The sequence below is a fragment of the Procambarus clarkii genome, chromosome 2 (genome assembly GCF_040958095.1).
Source record: "Procambarus clarkii isolate CNS0578487 chromosome 2, FALCON_Pclarkii_2.0, whole genome shotgun sequence".
NCBI classification, from domain to species: Eukaryota; Metazoa; Arthropoda; class Malacostraca; order Decapoda; family Cambaridae; genus Procambarus; species Procambarus clarkii.
The window spans coordinates 39866804-39881853 of NC_091151.1; the positions used below are offsets into that span (position 1 = coordinate 39866804).

Sequence of the window (15050 nt, forward strand, 5' to 3'; positions counted from 1 at the left end):
TCTGTTTTCCAATGATATTTAATGCATTTAGTCTTTCCTCTTAATTCTGGAACTAGTCTGATGGCATACATCTGGGCTTTCTCCAACTTCGTTTTGCGTTTAACAAGAAAATGGGTCCATGTTTACTTCGCATATTCCAGGATTAGTCTGATATTTGCGGAATATAATATCCTGAATGATTTCTTACTCAAATTTCTAAAGCCAGACTAGGTCCTGCCGCTGATGATATGCTTTGGGTATGATTCGCAAGACATTTTGAGATGATATCAGCCTCCAGGTCTTTCTCTCTCTGCAGGATTCTTGATGGGTTTCGCTCCTTATTTGAGTCGAGATCCACTTCTTTATACCTGATTTCATTGCTCTGCATTTACTGAGTGAAACTCTAGTAGCCGTTTGCATGATTAATTAATAAATTTTTCCAATTCATCTTCTAGTTTCTTGCTCTATTTGTAAGCGTTTGTCAATGAGTAGCACGCGTGTGTGTGTGTGTGTGTGTGTAATGTTTTTGTGTCTGCAGGAACGAGCTTGGACCCCGCCTTTTCGGTTGTCTAATGTACCCCGTCAGTTGTCAAATGTACCGACTCCCGACTTATTTTTTTCTCTATCACATCTACTACATATATTTTTAACACAAACATACACACACACACACACATCCCCAGGATGCAGACCGTAGCAGTATCAGATGAAAGAACTTTGCCCATTTGTTTCCGCCTCGGCCGGGAATCGAACCTGACCCCCAAGGACTACGGCCCCCGAGAGCTGTCCACTCAGCCGCGTGAGTGGGTGTGAATGTGTGTACTCACCTATTTGTGCCTGCAGGATCGAGCTCTAGCTCTTGGACACCGCTTTTCTAGACGTTGGTTGTCTAATGCATTGATTCCTAACCTATTTCTCAATCATGTGTGTACTTAACTAGTTGTATTTGCCTAGTTGTGCTTGCGGGGGATGAGCTTTTGGCTCTTTGGTCCCGCCTCTCACCTGTCAATCTATTGATGTACAGATTCTAGAGCTTCTCGAGCTCTATCATATCTACATTTGTAACTGTGTATGGAGGCTGCCTCCACCACATCACTGCCTAATGCATTCCATCTGTTAACTATTCTGACACTGAAAAAGTTCTTTCTAACGTCCCTGTGACTCATTTGGGTACTCAGTTTCCACCTGTGTCCCCTTGTGCGCGTACCGCCCGTGTTAAGCAGTTTATCCATGTCTACCCTTTCAATTCCTGAGAATTTTGTAGGTAGTGATTATGTCTCCCCTTACTCTTCTGTCTTCCAGCGTCGTGAAGTGCATTTCACGTAACCTTTCCTCGTAACTCATGCCTCTTAGTTCTGGGACTAGTTTAGTGGCATACCTCTGAACCTTTTCCAGCTTCGTCTACTGCTTGACAAAGTACGGGCTCCATGCTGGGGCCGCATACTCCAGGACTGGACTTACATATGTGGTATACAAGGATCTAAATGATTCCTTACATAGGTTCCTGAAGGCAATTCTGATGTTAGCCAGCCTCGCATATGCACACACTTTGTCGTATGTGCGTGCGTGCGTGCGTGCGTGTGTGTGCGTGCGTGTGTGTGTGTGTGTGTGTGTGTGTGTGTGTGTGTGTACTCACCTATATGTACTCACCTATATGTGCTTGCAGGATCGAGCATTGACTCTTGGATCCCGCCTTTCGAGCATCGGTTGTTTACAGCAATGACTCCTGTCCCATTTCCCTATCATACCTGGTTTTAAAATTATGAATAGTATTTGCTTCCACAACCTGTTCCTGAAGTGCATTCCATTTCCCCACTACTCTCACGCTAAAGAAAACTTCCTAACATCTCTGTGACTCATCTGAGTTTCAAGCTTCCATCCATGTCCTCTCGTTCTGTTACTATTCCGTGTGAACATTTCGTCTATGTCCACTCTGTCAATTCCTCTGAGTATCTTATACGTTCCTATCATGTCCCCCCTCTCCCTTCTTCTTTCTAGTGTCGTAAGGCACAGTTCCCTCAGGCGCTCTTCATACCCCATCCCTCGTAGCTCTGGGACGAGTCTCGTTGCAAACCTCTGAACCTTTTCCAGTTTCATTATATGCTTCTTCAGATGGGGACTCCATGATGAGGCGGCATACTCTAAGACTGGCCTTACGTAGGCAGTGTAAAGCGCCCTAAATGCCTCCTTACTTAGGTTTCTGAATGATGTTCTAACTTTTGCCAGTGTAGAGTACGCTGCTGTCGTTATCCTATTAATATGTGCCTCAGGAGATAGATTAGGTGTTACGTCCACCCCCAGGTCTCTTTCACGCGTCGTTACAGGTAGGCTGTTCCCCTTCATTGTGTACTGTCCCTTTGGTCTCCTATCTCCTAGTCCCATTTCCATAACTTTACATTTGCTCGTGTTGAATTCTAGTAGCCATTTCTCTGACCATCTCTGCAATCTGTTCAGGTCCTCTTGGAGGATCCTGCAATCCTCATCTGTCACAACTCTTCTCATCAACTTTGCATCATCCGCAAACATCGACATGTAGGACTCTACGCCTGTAAACATGTCGTTAACATATACAAGAAATAGAATTGGTCCAGCACCGATCCTTGTGGTACTCCACTTGTTACTGTTCGCCAGTCCGACTTCTCGCCCCTTACCGTAACTCTTTGGCTCCTTCCTGTTAGGTAGTTCCTTATCCATTCTAGGACCTTTCCCCCCACCCCCGCCTGCCTCTCGAGCTTGAACAGCAGTCTCATGTGCGGTACTGTATCAAAGGCTTTTTGGCAGTCCAGAAATATGCAGTCTGCCCAACCATCTCTGTCCTGTCTTATCCTCGTTATTTTATCATAGAATTCCAGAAGGTTTGTTAGGCACGATTTCCCTGTCCAGAACCCATGTTGATGTTTGTTCACAAACCTAATGTTCTCCAGGTGTGCAACCAGTCGTAGCCTAATTATTCTTTCCAGTATTTTACAGGGGATGCTTGTCAGTGATACAGGTCTGTAGTTAAGTGCCTCCTCCCTATCTCCTTTCTTGAAGATCGGCACGACATTTGCCTTCTTCCAGCAACTGGGCAATTCTCCTGACATAAGTGACTCATTAAAGATCATTGCCAGAGGCACGCTGAGGGCCTGTGCTGCTTCTTTTAGTATCCACGGTGATACTTTGTCTGGTCCAACTGCTTTAGTTGCATCTAGAGTTGTCAACTGTTTCATTACCTCCTCTGCTGTCACCTCTATATCTGATAGTCTTTCATCTAGGGTAACCCCTTCCAACAATGGGAGCTGCTCAGGCTCGGTAGTGAACACTCCATGGAAACTGGCATTCAGTGCCTCGCAGATTTCCTTGTCACTTTCAGTATATGCCCCCTCTGTCTTCCTTAGTCTTGTCACTTGGTCGTTCACCGACATTTTTCTTCTTATATGACTGTGTAGTAACTTAGGTTGTTTTTTCGCTTTGATTGCAATATCGTTCTCATAGTCCCTTTCCGATGTTCGTCTTATGTTAATGTAATCGTTCCGAGCTCTGTTGTATCTGCTTCTGTTGTCCTCTGTTCTTTGTCTTCTGTACTTCCTCCACTCCCGCCTGCTGGCCATTTTTGCTTCCTGACACTGTCTATTAAACCATGGGTTATTATATTCCTTCTTATTTTTTCCCTTTACCGTTGGTATAAATCTCTCTTCGGCCTCCTGGCATTTCTGTATGACTGTGTGTGTGTGTGTGTGTGTGTGTGTGTGTGTGCGTGCGTGCGTGCGTGTGTGTGTGTGTGTGTGTAAAGGGAGGCGCGAGTGTTGTGAAAGACGCCAAGAGTCTACGAGGAGGGATACACGTATGTGGGTTATTGTTAAGGTACAAAACGGTAACCATCAAGAGCTAGTAAGCTAATGGGCGGCAATAACCAAGAACATCCCATGAAACAAACAACTATATAATGTTCTAACATTGTTAAATCGAAAAATATACTGTAAAATAATTGAAGGAATAAGAAGTATGCCGAAAAATAGTAAATTCTTGGAGTATTCTGCGTATAAATAGCACATAGCGGCAATGTGAATCATTGCAAGAGTTGCAAAAGTTCAAGAGTATATTTTAAGTACTGCGTAAAAGAAAGAAGCTAAACTTCTTGAGGATAAAAGCTCATTAGACGTGCTTTAAGAGCCGAGGAAAGCTCTTAAGTATCACTGAATACGATATGAAAACTAAGCTTTAAAAAGGCAAAAAATATCACATTTTGAGGCAAGAGAACGCTCAAAAGGAAGATGAATAGAAAACAGACTTGTAATGAAGGGATTACAAGAGCTTGAGAGGGAGAGTATGTATGTATACACGTTACAAAGATCACTAGAGTAGTGAGAGATCACGTAAACACTGTTAAGGTTGTGGGACAAACTGGCAAACACCCGTGATCACGCAGTAAAAAGAACATAAATAATGTTAAAGAACCCTCGGAGAAGAGTTATATATATATATATATATATATATATATATATATATATATATATATATATATATATATATATTAGTATATTTTGGTAGCAGTCTTTCCTGTAGACATATATTATTAAATATGACCGAAAAAGTAAGATTAATAATTCTAACACGAATTTTCTCAATCTTTCGTACATTACGCTTCACTGTTGGAGGTAAATCAAAAATCACTTCTCCAAAATTCATTTTTATTTCTAGTCTGACGCGACAACGGGCGCGTTTCGTAAAACTTATTACATTTTCAAAGACTTCACAAATACACAACTGATTAGAACTAACGTATCTCTGCTATTATATCTACATTTGAGTGAGGTGGGAGGGATGATGTGGCATATAATGATGTGGCATTAGGGGATATTAATAGGGTATTAAAAGTATCAACACAAGACAGAACAGAAACAATGGGTATTGAATAGAAGTGTTTTGTAGAAAGCCTATTGGTCCATATTTCTTGATGCTTCTATATTGGAGCGGAGTCTTGACTTGGTGGGTATTCTACCCACCTCAAGACAGCCAATTATTGCACAACTATATTCTACCCACCTCAAGACAGCCAATTATTGCACAACTATATTCTACCCACCTCAAGACAGCCAATTATTGCACAACTATATTCTACCCACCTCAAGACAGCCAATTATTGCACAACTATATTCTACCCACCTCAAGACAGCCAATTATTGCACAACTATATTCTACCCACCTCAAGACAGCCAATTATTGCACAACTATATTCTACCCACCTCAAGACTCCGCTCCAATATAGAAGCATCAAGAAATATGGACCAATAGGCTTTCTACAAACACTTCTATTCAATACCCATTGTTTCTGTTCTGTCTTGTGTTGATACTTTTAATACCCTATTAATATCCCCTAATGCCACATCATTATATGCCACATCATCCCTCCCACCTCACTCAAATGTAGATATAATAGCAGAGATACGTTAGTTCTAATCAGTTGTGTATTTGTGAAGTCTTTGAAAATGTAATAAGTTTTACGAAACGCGCCCGTGTCGCGTCAGACTAGAAATAAAAATGAATTTTGGAGAAGTGATTTTTGATTTACCTCCAACAGTGAAGCGTAATGTACGAAAGATTGAGAAAATTCGTGTTAGAATTATTAATCTTACTTTATCGGTCATATTTAATAATATATATATATATATATATATATATATATATATATATATATATATATATATATATATATATATATATATATATATATATATATACAACACACATTTTACATCAGTAAATGTTTTGTATAAAACAACTTAACCATCGACAATCATCCATGGAGATAAAGTACTCTCAGGTATTCTGTGCTCAAGCTCCTACTGTACTTGTAATTTGAATCTCATTTTTTTCCAAAATATAAATCTATAATATAAAACACGTGCATGGTTATCAGACCCTGAAATTGTCACATATTTCACAAACCCCAAAACCCACTCAGGGCACTCCATCTTACAGAATCCTGACAGAATGCAAAGAAGGACGCTTTAAGCCACTAGAAATTCGTCGGAAATGTGCCCGGAATTGAAACGATTTGCGCAATACCGTATTAAGCCACGCAAGATCTCATGGTCGACATTCCTACGTAGGCACATTGGATTTATAGTCACATGACGACCACAAGGTCTACCGGTGATAAATACATTAATATTTACATTTCTTCGATTTTCATAGTAAGTGGGAGAATTCCAGCCCTCTGACTTGCTTGACTGAAGTTTTAAAGGTTTCTCAGGAAGGGAGGGCAAAGCACTCGCTACGATGTTAGGCAACATTTATTAGGGTAGAGTATTTCTCACAATGAAAGGCAATATTGGCAGGCATCTAAGTCCAGGACGTAAAGCATAATGTACGAAACCTTCATCACTTCACACCATAGTTCCACTTGTTTACAGCTGACAGTAAACGTATAATTCCAGTACTTAGTTTCAGAGTCTCTACATGTCCCTCACAGGTGTTATTGTTCACCTTCTTAATTTTCCAGAGTATTTTTGATGCAGTGGTCATTTCTAGTTTGTCTGTGAACTCATCTCTGGCGTGAGGTTTAGTTTCTCTAGTCTTTACTCGTTACTCGTGAATAACGAGTAACGAGTTACTCCTCGCTAAGGAGTAACGAGGAGTAATCTGGAGCCCGACACGCACTGCCTCTTCCTAGATCTCCTCCCTCCTCCACCATCATTTGTCTGGCCTCCAGTTATTTGATGTTGTGACCTCTTGTTCTTCCTACTAATGGCTTCAGAAGTTCTTCACAGCCTATTATCTCACATTCCTTTGTAATGTTGCATGTGATAATCCTAACTCGAAGCTATCTTTCGGATTCTATGCTGCACTATCCTAGTATTTATCTGCTGGATTTCAATGAGGGTTTCGAAACTTAAAGGTTATCTTCCAATATAGCTATTCATACCTTTTGTTTTTCACGAGATACACGAAGTGAATAACGAAGAAAGGCTGAAGGTCTTACTTCCATCGTCCCATTACTGGACTGATTTTGTCGCATGCCTTGCACTTTTCTATTCACAATTAAGTTTTCAAAGCGAAGGCACTGTGCTACAGTTGTGTATTTCAAGTGAAGTCTGTCAAAAGTAGTACATTTTGTTATTGCATTAGGGGAATGCGTGTATGCTACTTTCTTTTAGTGTGGATCAAAGTGTATAACTCTGATGTATGACCGTTTGTTTATACGTATTTGTATGGCGGTGTGTATATACACGTGTGTATGTGTGCAAAGAAACATTTCCCATTTATTTCTGCCTGGTCCGGGAATCGAACCCGGGGCCACAGAATTACGAGTCCTGCGCGCTGTCCGCACAGCTACCAGACCCACACACGTGTGTGTGTGTGTGTGTGTGTGTGTGTGTGTGTGTGTATGTGTGTGTGTGTGTGTGTGTGTGTGTGTGTGTGTGTGTGTGTGTGTGTGTGTGTGTGTGTGTGTGTGTGTGTGTGTGTGTGTGTGTGTGCGCGCGCGCGCGCGTGTGTGAGAGTTTAGATGATTGAAGGTTAACATTGTTAAAAAAATTTTTACGTTATGTGTGGTTTCACTTTTTTTAGCTAAATTTTCCTCGGAAATGTATCTAAAAAAAAATTCCAAATCTGTAAATTTTGATGGTATGCTGGGTGAAATCTCTGGGGGCATGAACCCATTCCCGGGGTCATGGAGCGAGACCGGAGGCTAGGGAAGCCGCGCCAATTGTCTATTCACTCACAGCATCCAGTGCCCGCTGATAGGTAACATGATTCCTGTTGCTTTCAATTGAAAATGGCTAGAGTTCCTACATGTTCATGTACGGAAAACATTGAAATGATTCCTATACAACTTTCACCTGCCGCGGCCAGAGGAATTTACACACAAGCAACTAATACTGACGACTTTATATTTTCTCTAGAGAATACGGGTGCCGAGGCTATGATAATATATTTTAAAATTTTCCATTTCTCTAGGAAGAAATATAACACTGACATGTATTGATGTCTACCGACGTGTTGGATTCGGTCAAGAACCCGAACAAATACTGTCATATTTGGATGTCAGTATTGGTGAGAAAAAAATCAAATGAAATGAAATCAAAGGCTTTATCCACCAGGGACTCGCCAAATGTTACAAAGACCAGGGTTCCTAGAATCACTGATTAGTTGAAAATAGAATGAACTAAAATATTTTCAAACATGTGGAAGATTTTTTTAACTAATAATAATCCTGAATCAAATTATTACTTAAGCTGCCTTTGTTTAGTACACGCACGTACAAACGTGCATGCACGCACACACACACACACACACTGCCGGGCGGACAGCACTCTGGGGTTGTAGTCTTAAGGGTCCGGGTTCGATTCCCAGTGAGGCAGAAATAAATAGGCAGAGTTTCTTTCACCTGATGCCTTTGATCACCTAGTAATAAACAGGTACCTGGGAGTTAGACAGCTGCATCCTGGGGATGTGTATGTGTGTAAATACATAGTATTTACACACATACACATACATAGTAAATACATAAATACAAATAGTAAATACACACAAAATATATCAAAATAGTTTTATGATGGAATAAAAATGATGGCTTGAGTGATGGAAGTGTGTGCGGATATCAGGAAGGAAACAGACGGCACGACTGATGGGAGTCAGACTGGCGAGAAGCTACAAGACGAGTCCATCAGAAATCCTCAGTCAGAGATATTCCATTTTGTTTGAATGTCAAAGACTTGATAGACTGATTGAGGATGAGACGGAGGGAAAATTATCTCTAGTTTAATTAGTGTAGAATCAAGCTTTTGTATGGAGCTAATTAAACCTCTGTGTAGTTACGCATTAGTGTATATGAAGCAAACCGCAACGCAGCTTTTTATTAGTGTATAACTAGCTAAACCTTTGTGCAGTTAGTCAGTAGAGTTAATGATATCGTGGAATTACTATAGAGCATCTACACTTCCTCTGCAGGAGTGCCACAGCACACACAGTAACAGATGCATACACAACTAGAGCTGCAACCTCAACAAGAGCTATAAACACAACAAGAGCTGCAGACACAACAAGAGCTGCAGACACAGCTGTCAACACATGCCACTTCCAAGATCTCTTAGCTTCTAGCAATCGATTTGATAATGGTCCAGGACAGACCGAAACGTCGTCGTCTCTTCAATTTCTAGCGTGTGGTCTGGTCAACTCTAGCTCCCTTCTCCCCACACCTCACCCGGACCTGGCACAGGGTGACTTTTACAAACTGAAATATCACCTACGTGGGAGCCGAGTTGTGGACGATAGAGGAGACGGCTGAGAAGTACTGGAAGAAACATTCTTTCCTCAGAGTCGAAGAGTTCAACGAGATGCGATAAAAACATTGTAAAGCATGGACTATATGGACTAAAACATTTATTCCCGGCATAGGTCATTTCTACATGAGGTAGGACCAAAAGTCTTTTCAATTTTCCCCAACGGCAGTCTTTTAAATTTTCCCCATGTGTGTGTGTGTGTGTGTGTGTGTGTGTGTGTGTGTGTGTGTGTGTGTGTGTGTGTGTGTGTGTGTGTGTGTATGTATATATATATATATATATATATATATATATATATATATATATATATATATATATATATATATATAAATATATATATATATATATAAATATATATATATATATATATATATATATATATATATATATATATATATACTTTTTCTTTTCTTTTACTGAATACTTTTTATTTTTTTCTCCGAGGCTATGGGCCCACACATTGGCACCCTATATATATATATATATATATATATATATATATATATATATATATATATATATATATATATATATATATATATATATATATACATAAATATGTATACATAACTAATAGTCTGCATAAAACAATTCCTGAGAAATATATTTTGTTAGTAATTATAAAAGTTGGTTTAAAACCATTCGATTTTTTTAGTTTCAAAACGTTTGCCCAGTGTTTCCGATTTCCCGCCTTTTTTGTGAGCGTGACCATAAACCAGGAGCGGGAGGGGGCTAGACTTGCATGTTCTTTGGCCTCTTCACCCAAAATTCCCAATCAGTTCCCTTTCAACGCCTCTGAACCCAGGACGTGAAGAGCATGTTGAAGTGCTGAGAGGATTGGGATGTTGCTGATGTGAGTACGTTTGTGCTGTGTTTGGTCTGCATGTGTTGCTGCCTTGCTTGAGCTTGAAGGTGTTTCTGAATTCCTTGTGCATGCAGCGTTGCTGCCTTGCTTATTACCGTCCAACATGTCTAACTAAAGCAGAGTGCAGTTCTTTTTTAATTATTCTTTTTTGTGACAAAAAAGGAGTTACATATAGGGTACAAAGATGATTATCATAAGTTGTTGAGTTCCTCCAGCTATTCAGATGGCGGACAGGAACCCTGAATGCAGTGTGCATTTCCCCCTCTATATCGCCACACTGAGGCGCTGGAAAAGGAAGCTGGCAGCTCTAGGGTCTCTTGTTGTTTTAATGAGCCTAGAACCCAGTTCCTTAAAAAAAACTGGTGGCACTCTTACCCCAGGCGCCGAGTGTCTCAGAAGCAATGGGGACAAAATTGTATTGCTGATCCAGTTCTCTGTACTTACGGGATTTGGCTGATTCCCTGTGAGTGGCAGCGCCACCTGGTTGTGCAACACTGAAGTCAATGTAGGTGTTAGCCAGGGTTGATACGTACGTGTAGTCCTACACCAACTGCTTGCCATTCTTCCAGGGGTTCACTGTGATACCATCCGGGCAACCAATAAGAGCATCAGAGTTACGGGTCGTTAGGTAACGGGGCTCTCTTTCAGCTGGGCATTCAGCTGTGGTGAGTCTCCTCTTGATGATGTCGTTAACTTCACTGTGCCTCGAGTGCCATCCCCCTGTGCTTTGGCAGAGTAGGCCATGGTGGCCGTATATGTCGGCCTCGACCACGCCGCAAATACACCTATATTTGGTGTGGATTATATATATATATATGTGTGTGTGTGTGTGTGTGTGTGTGTGTGTGTGTACTCACCTAATTGTACTCACCTAATTGTGCTTGCGGGGGTTGAGCTCTGGCTCTTTGGTCCCGCCTCTCAACCGTCAATCAACTGGTGTACAGATTCCTGAGCCTATTGGGCTCTATCATATCTACATTTGAAACTGTGAATGGAGTCAGCCTCCACCACATCACTTCCTAATGCATTCCATTTGCTAACTACTCTGACACTGAAAAAGTTCTTTCTAACGTCTCTGTGGCTCATTTGGGTACTCAGCTTCCACCTGTGTCCCCTTGTTCGCGTCCCACCAGTGTTGAAAAGTTCGTCCTTGTTTACCCGGTCGATTCCCCTGAGGATTTTGTAGGTTGTGATCATGTCCCCCCTTACTCTTCTGTCTTCCAGTGTCGTGAGGTGCATTTCCCGCAGCCTTTCCTCATAACTCATGCCTCTTAGTTCTGGGACTAGTCTAGTAGCATACCTTTGGACTTTTTCCAGCTTCGTCTTGTGCTTGACAAGGTACGGGCTCCATGCTGGGGCCGCATACTCCAGGATTGGTCTTACATATGTGGTGTACAAGATTCTGAATGATTCCTTACACAGGTTCCTGAACGCCGTTCTGATGTTAGCCAGCCTCGCATATGCCGCAGACGTTATTCTCTTTATGTGGACTTCAGGAGAGTGTGTGTGTGTGTGTGTGTGTGTGTGTGTGTGTGTGTGTGTGTGTGTGTGTGTGTGTGTGTGTGTGTGTGTGTGTGTGTGTGTGTGTGTGTGTAATGAAAATTACTTGTGATATTCGCATGCCGTCATCATTTTAGTAATGTTTTATTAAACTCTCTGAAAATAAAAATAACAAAAGAAAAATATCGCAAATCGTAGATACTTTTATGGCACTTGGTAATTCTTCGAAGCCCGAAGAAACCACAGCAAAACTTTTGTGAGAAGTCTGTGGGAAGAAGCAACTTCGGTCAACACGGCCAGACAACAAAGCTCTTTGGGAAAGTGCAATAAAGATGAAATTTCTGACCTTGTAACAAGAACACAAAATGGGAAGTATACAGAAGAAATCCAGGGAAAGTGGAGGTAGACTGCACGAGTTATCCGGCTGTGGCCGCAAGCCTATACCTGGCAGGCCAGTGAGCCTTTTGTGTTTTATCAGTGAAAGAATGTTTTTCCACCTTTAACTATCATCCTCCTTCTGGGACTCATCACGTCCTATGTAAAGAGTTCTTCTACTTCACACATACATAAGACTAGAGTTAGCACGCCTACAGAATTGCAAGTAAACTTGCAGTGCATAGTTGCAGCGAATAAGTGATATTAACAAGGCTGAAAACAATCCAACCCACACATACGGAATTAGAGGAAAGTGACGACATTACGGTACCATATGAGCCCCAGTCGCCGTTTAGACGGAGAAATAGCGAAGGAAACCATGGTAATGCAAGAGATGAGGTGATGTGAGCTGAGAGATAAGGTGAGCAGTGGGATGATATGAGTTGAGGTGAGTGCAAGTGACAGTAGTTGAGGTGAGTGCTTGTGATAGTAGTTGAGGTGAGTGTATGTGATAGATGTTGAGGTTATGGGATATATAATGTGAAATGAGGTGCGATGAGGTGAGAGTAGGTAATGCAAGAAGAAGAAAAATAGCCAGAAAACTGAAGTAAAGGAAGCTCCCTCTAAGATGAAAGGATAAACTAAATAAAGCAAGGAGAGAAGAGGTGGAGAGCAAACTTAAAAAGTAAATAAAGGAAAGGAGCAGGAAAGTAACTCTGAGCTGAGAGATGCAACAGTCAGTTCAGCAACAGCAAGAGAAAGAGAAAGAGAAAGAGAAAGAGAAAGAGAGAGAGAGAGAGAGAGAGAGAGAGAGAGAGAGAGAGAGAGAGAGAGAGAGAGAGAGAGAGAGACAGACAGACAGAACACAGAAAGCACCGCTGGCTATCCCATCTAGTGGGTGTATGTAAATTCGGATGAAAATGTATATGACAGGAGCGAATAAGTGGAAACACCATAACATCGAACAATTCAAAAATACTGAGCAAGCAGAGATAGGTAAGTTAACTGTGTTTATATAACTGTAACAGACGTTACAATTATATAAACTGTAACTGTAACAGGAGACCTAGGCTTTTCTTAGACAAGGAAGAGAAGGTACCACAAGGGCGTAGTGTCTTGACAAACTCAAGGAGAACTAATTGACACTGGGCCAAATTTATTATTTCCTGTCTTAGGGTTGCAAAACAAAATCACTTGGCCATTTCTCGTGCTCCATTTGTCTCAATCAGAGACTATCCTGACAGACTCCAGTAACAAATTGTGAGCGTGGGTGCTACACTCTCTTCTCGTACTGATGTTTCCATTCATATAACATTGATTTTGACTTCATTAATTAGAGTTACTTAAAACATCTTGCTGAAACTATTCTAAAAAAAATAATAATAATAATATTAAAATTAAAATCAGCAAAAGATCATGATGCTGGAGCGGGAGAGATGTCACGCAACAGGGAGTTGGTGCTAAATCAGAATTTAATCGGACGTCTGGCATCATTTGCTCGCCTCGACGCTGCAGAACTCTCCAGATTTTCAAGGTATACATTTCCAGGGTTCATCCAACCTAAATGTTAGTATTTTCATCGCATGTATTGCTGTCTAAACAATGGAATTATTGATCTAGTCCTAAGCTCTGAGATTTACTGGTCTAATTTTTGTCTATAGCTCCGAGATTTACTTATCTAAGTTAAAGCCAAAATTGTATATCTATTCCAGCACAAACTGTAATAATAATTTTTTACCCAAAATTTACTTACGAGATTTATTGTTCCAAATAACAGAATCAGAACACACACACACAGGGTGATCCCACGTGTAAAAATCAAGTGTCAATATATATACGGAAGACGGGGGGTCCCACCTCATTATGGTATCTGGGCGCGTCGATGGTTGGATCAGCAGTTTCCGGGTGCCTGGATTTGTGGCCGTGGTCACCAGATCTGAGGCCACTTGATGTTTACCTGTGTAGACACTTTAAAGCCGACTCCTGGTTCAGCCGTGATGAGCGGACGTCTTGACACCTGCTCCGCCTGATTACAGCCGTAACACGTAGTTACATTTTACATATACTGCTGTCAGGCATTTCTATTCAACGGTCCGAACTGTTACAACGCCTGAAACGCTTACCACCTTGGGTCACAGGGCAACCTGTTTTCTTACAAAGAATGTCGCATTTCGATCGTATGCGTTACGTAAGACCAAAAATGGTCATACTAGAAAATGGAAGCGGCCCGCGAAAGTGACGATCTGTCCTGTTTTCTGTGTTGGGTCCTCTGGTAGGTTAGGAGAGGGCACTTTAAATTGACCGTTTTCTTGACGTTGGGGAACCTGAGGAGGACGGGCTGCACAGAGAGCTTGATAGATTTTCGGCGCCGCACCTGTCATTTCGAGTAATACATCGTATTATGACGTAAAAATTCCCAACGTCAAACTATGATGTACTCTGAATCACAGCGACTCGCTAAATTGACGGGCTGTTACGTTTTACATTCGTGAGTACATCTGTTAGGTTTGGTTCGAATAATTTAGTACATCAATTTTGTGACGTTTTGACAACTCGAGAAGGCAGGTTGCTGGCGAATATTGGTGCGCCCTCAGGGCGTGGTAGGTGGAACCTCCTCTGACGGAAGTCAATGGAAGGTGCGAGTTTAGGAGTATCTATGTTTTTCCTTGACTTTGGCTATCCAGTGTTCTCTATGTAGGGCGGGATGATGCTTGCCTCCCTGAGGGATTCCTAGAACTCCCCAAACATCTGGCTATCAGTGTGTGTTCAATTCGCCGCAAGCCGGGTTCGTTTCCGCCGACAGCCGACGTTGAAGTAGCCGTAAGACTGTGTTTTACCCTTCAAGAGAATGCTGTGACACATGCGGCACCACTGCCGCCATTGCCCTTAAATCTACAACAACACGTGAAACCCAGGGTGAATCAGGAAAAATACGAAACATGAGTCAACTAAGGGAGCCCATTAGAAATGCAGTTTGGCGCATAACACCAGATGAATTAACGCGAGTACACCATGAGTGGAAGAGTTGCATTCGAAGGCGTTTTCAAAGTAATAGCAACCACGCA

At 41.5% G+C, this 15050-nt stretch overlaps 1 protein-coding gene across 1 annotated transcript in view; it reads left to right on the forward strand.

Moving 5' to 3' along the window:
- Window positions 1-663: 663 nt before the first annotated feature.
- Window positions 664-15050, forward strand: part of LOC138366265 (uncharacterized) — a 19288-nt gene continuing 4901 nt past the window's right edge. Inside the window, exon 1 of the mRNA XM_069327248.1 lies at window positions 664-778. Coding sequence (XP_069183349.1) covers window positions 664-778 — 115 coding nt within the window. The remainder of the gene's footprint in view (window positions 779-15050) is intronic.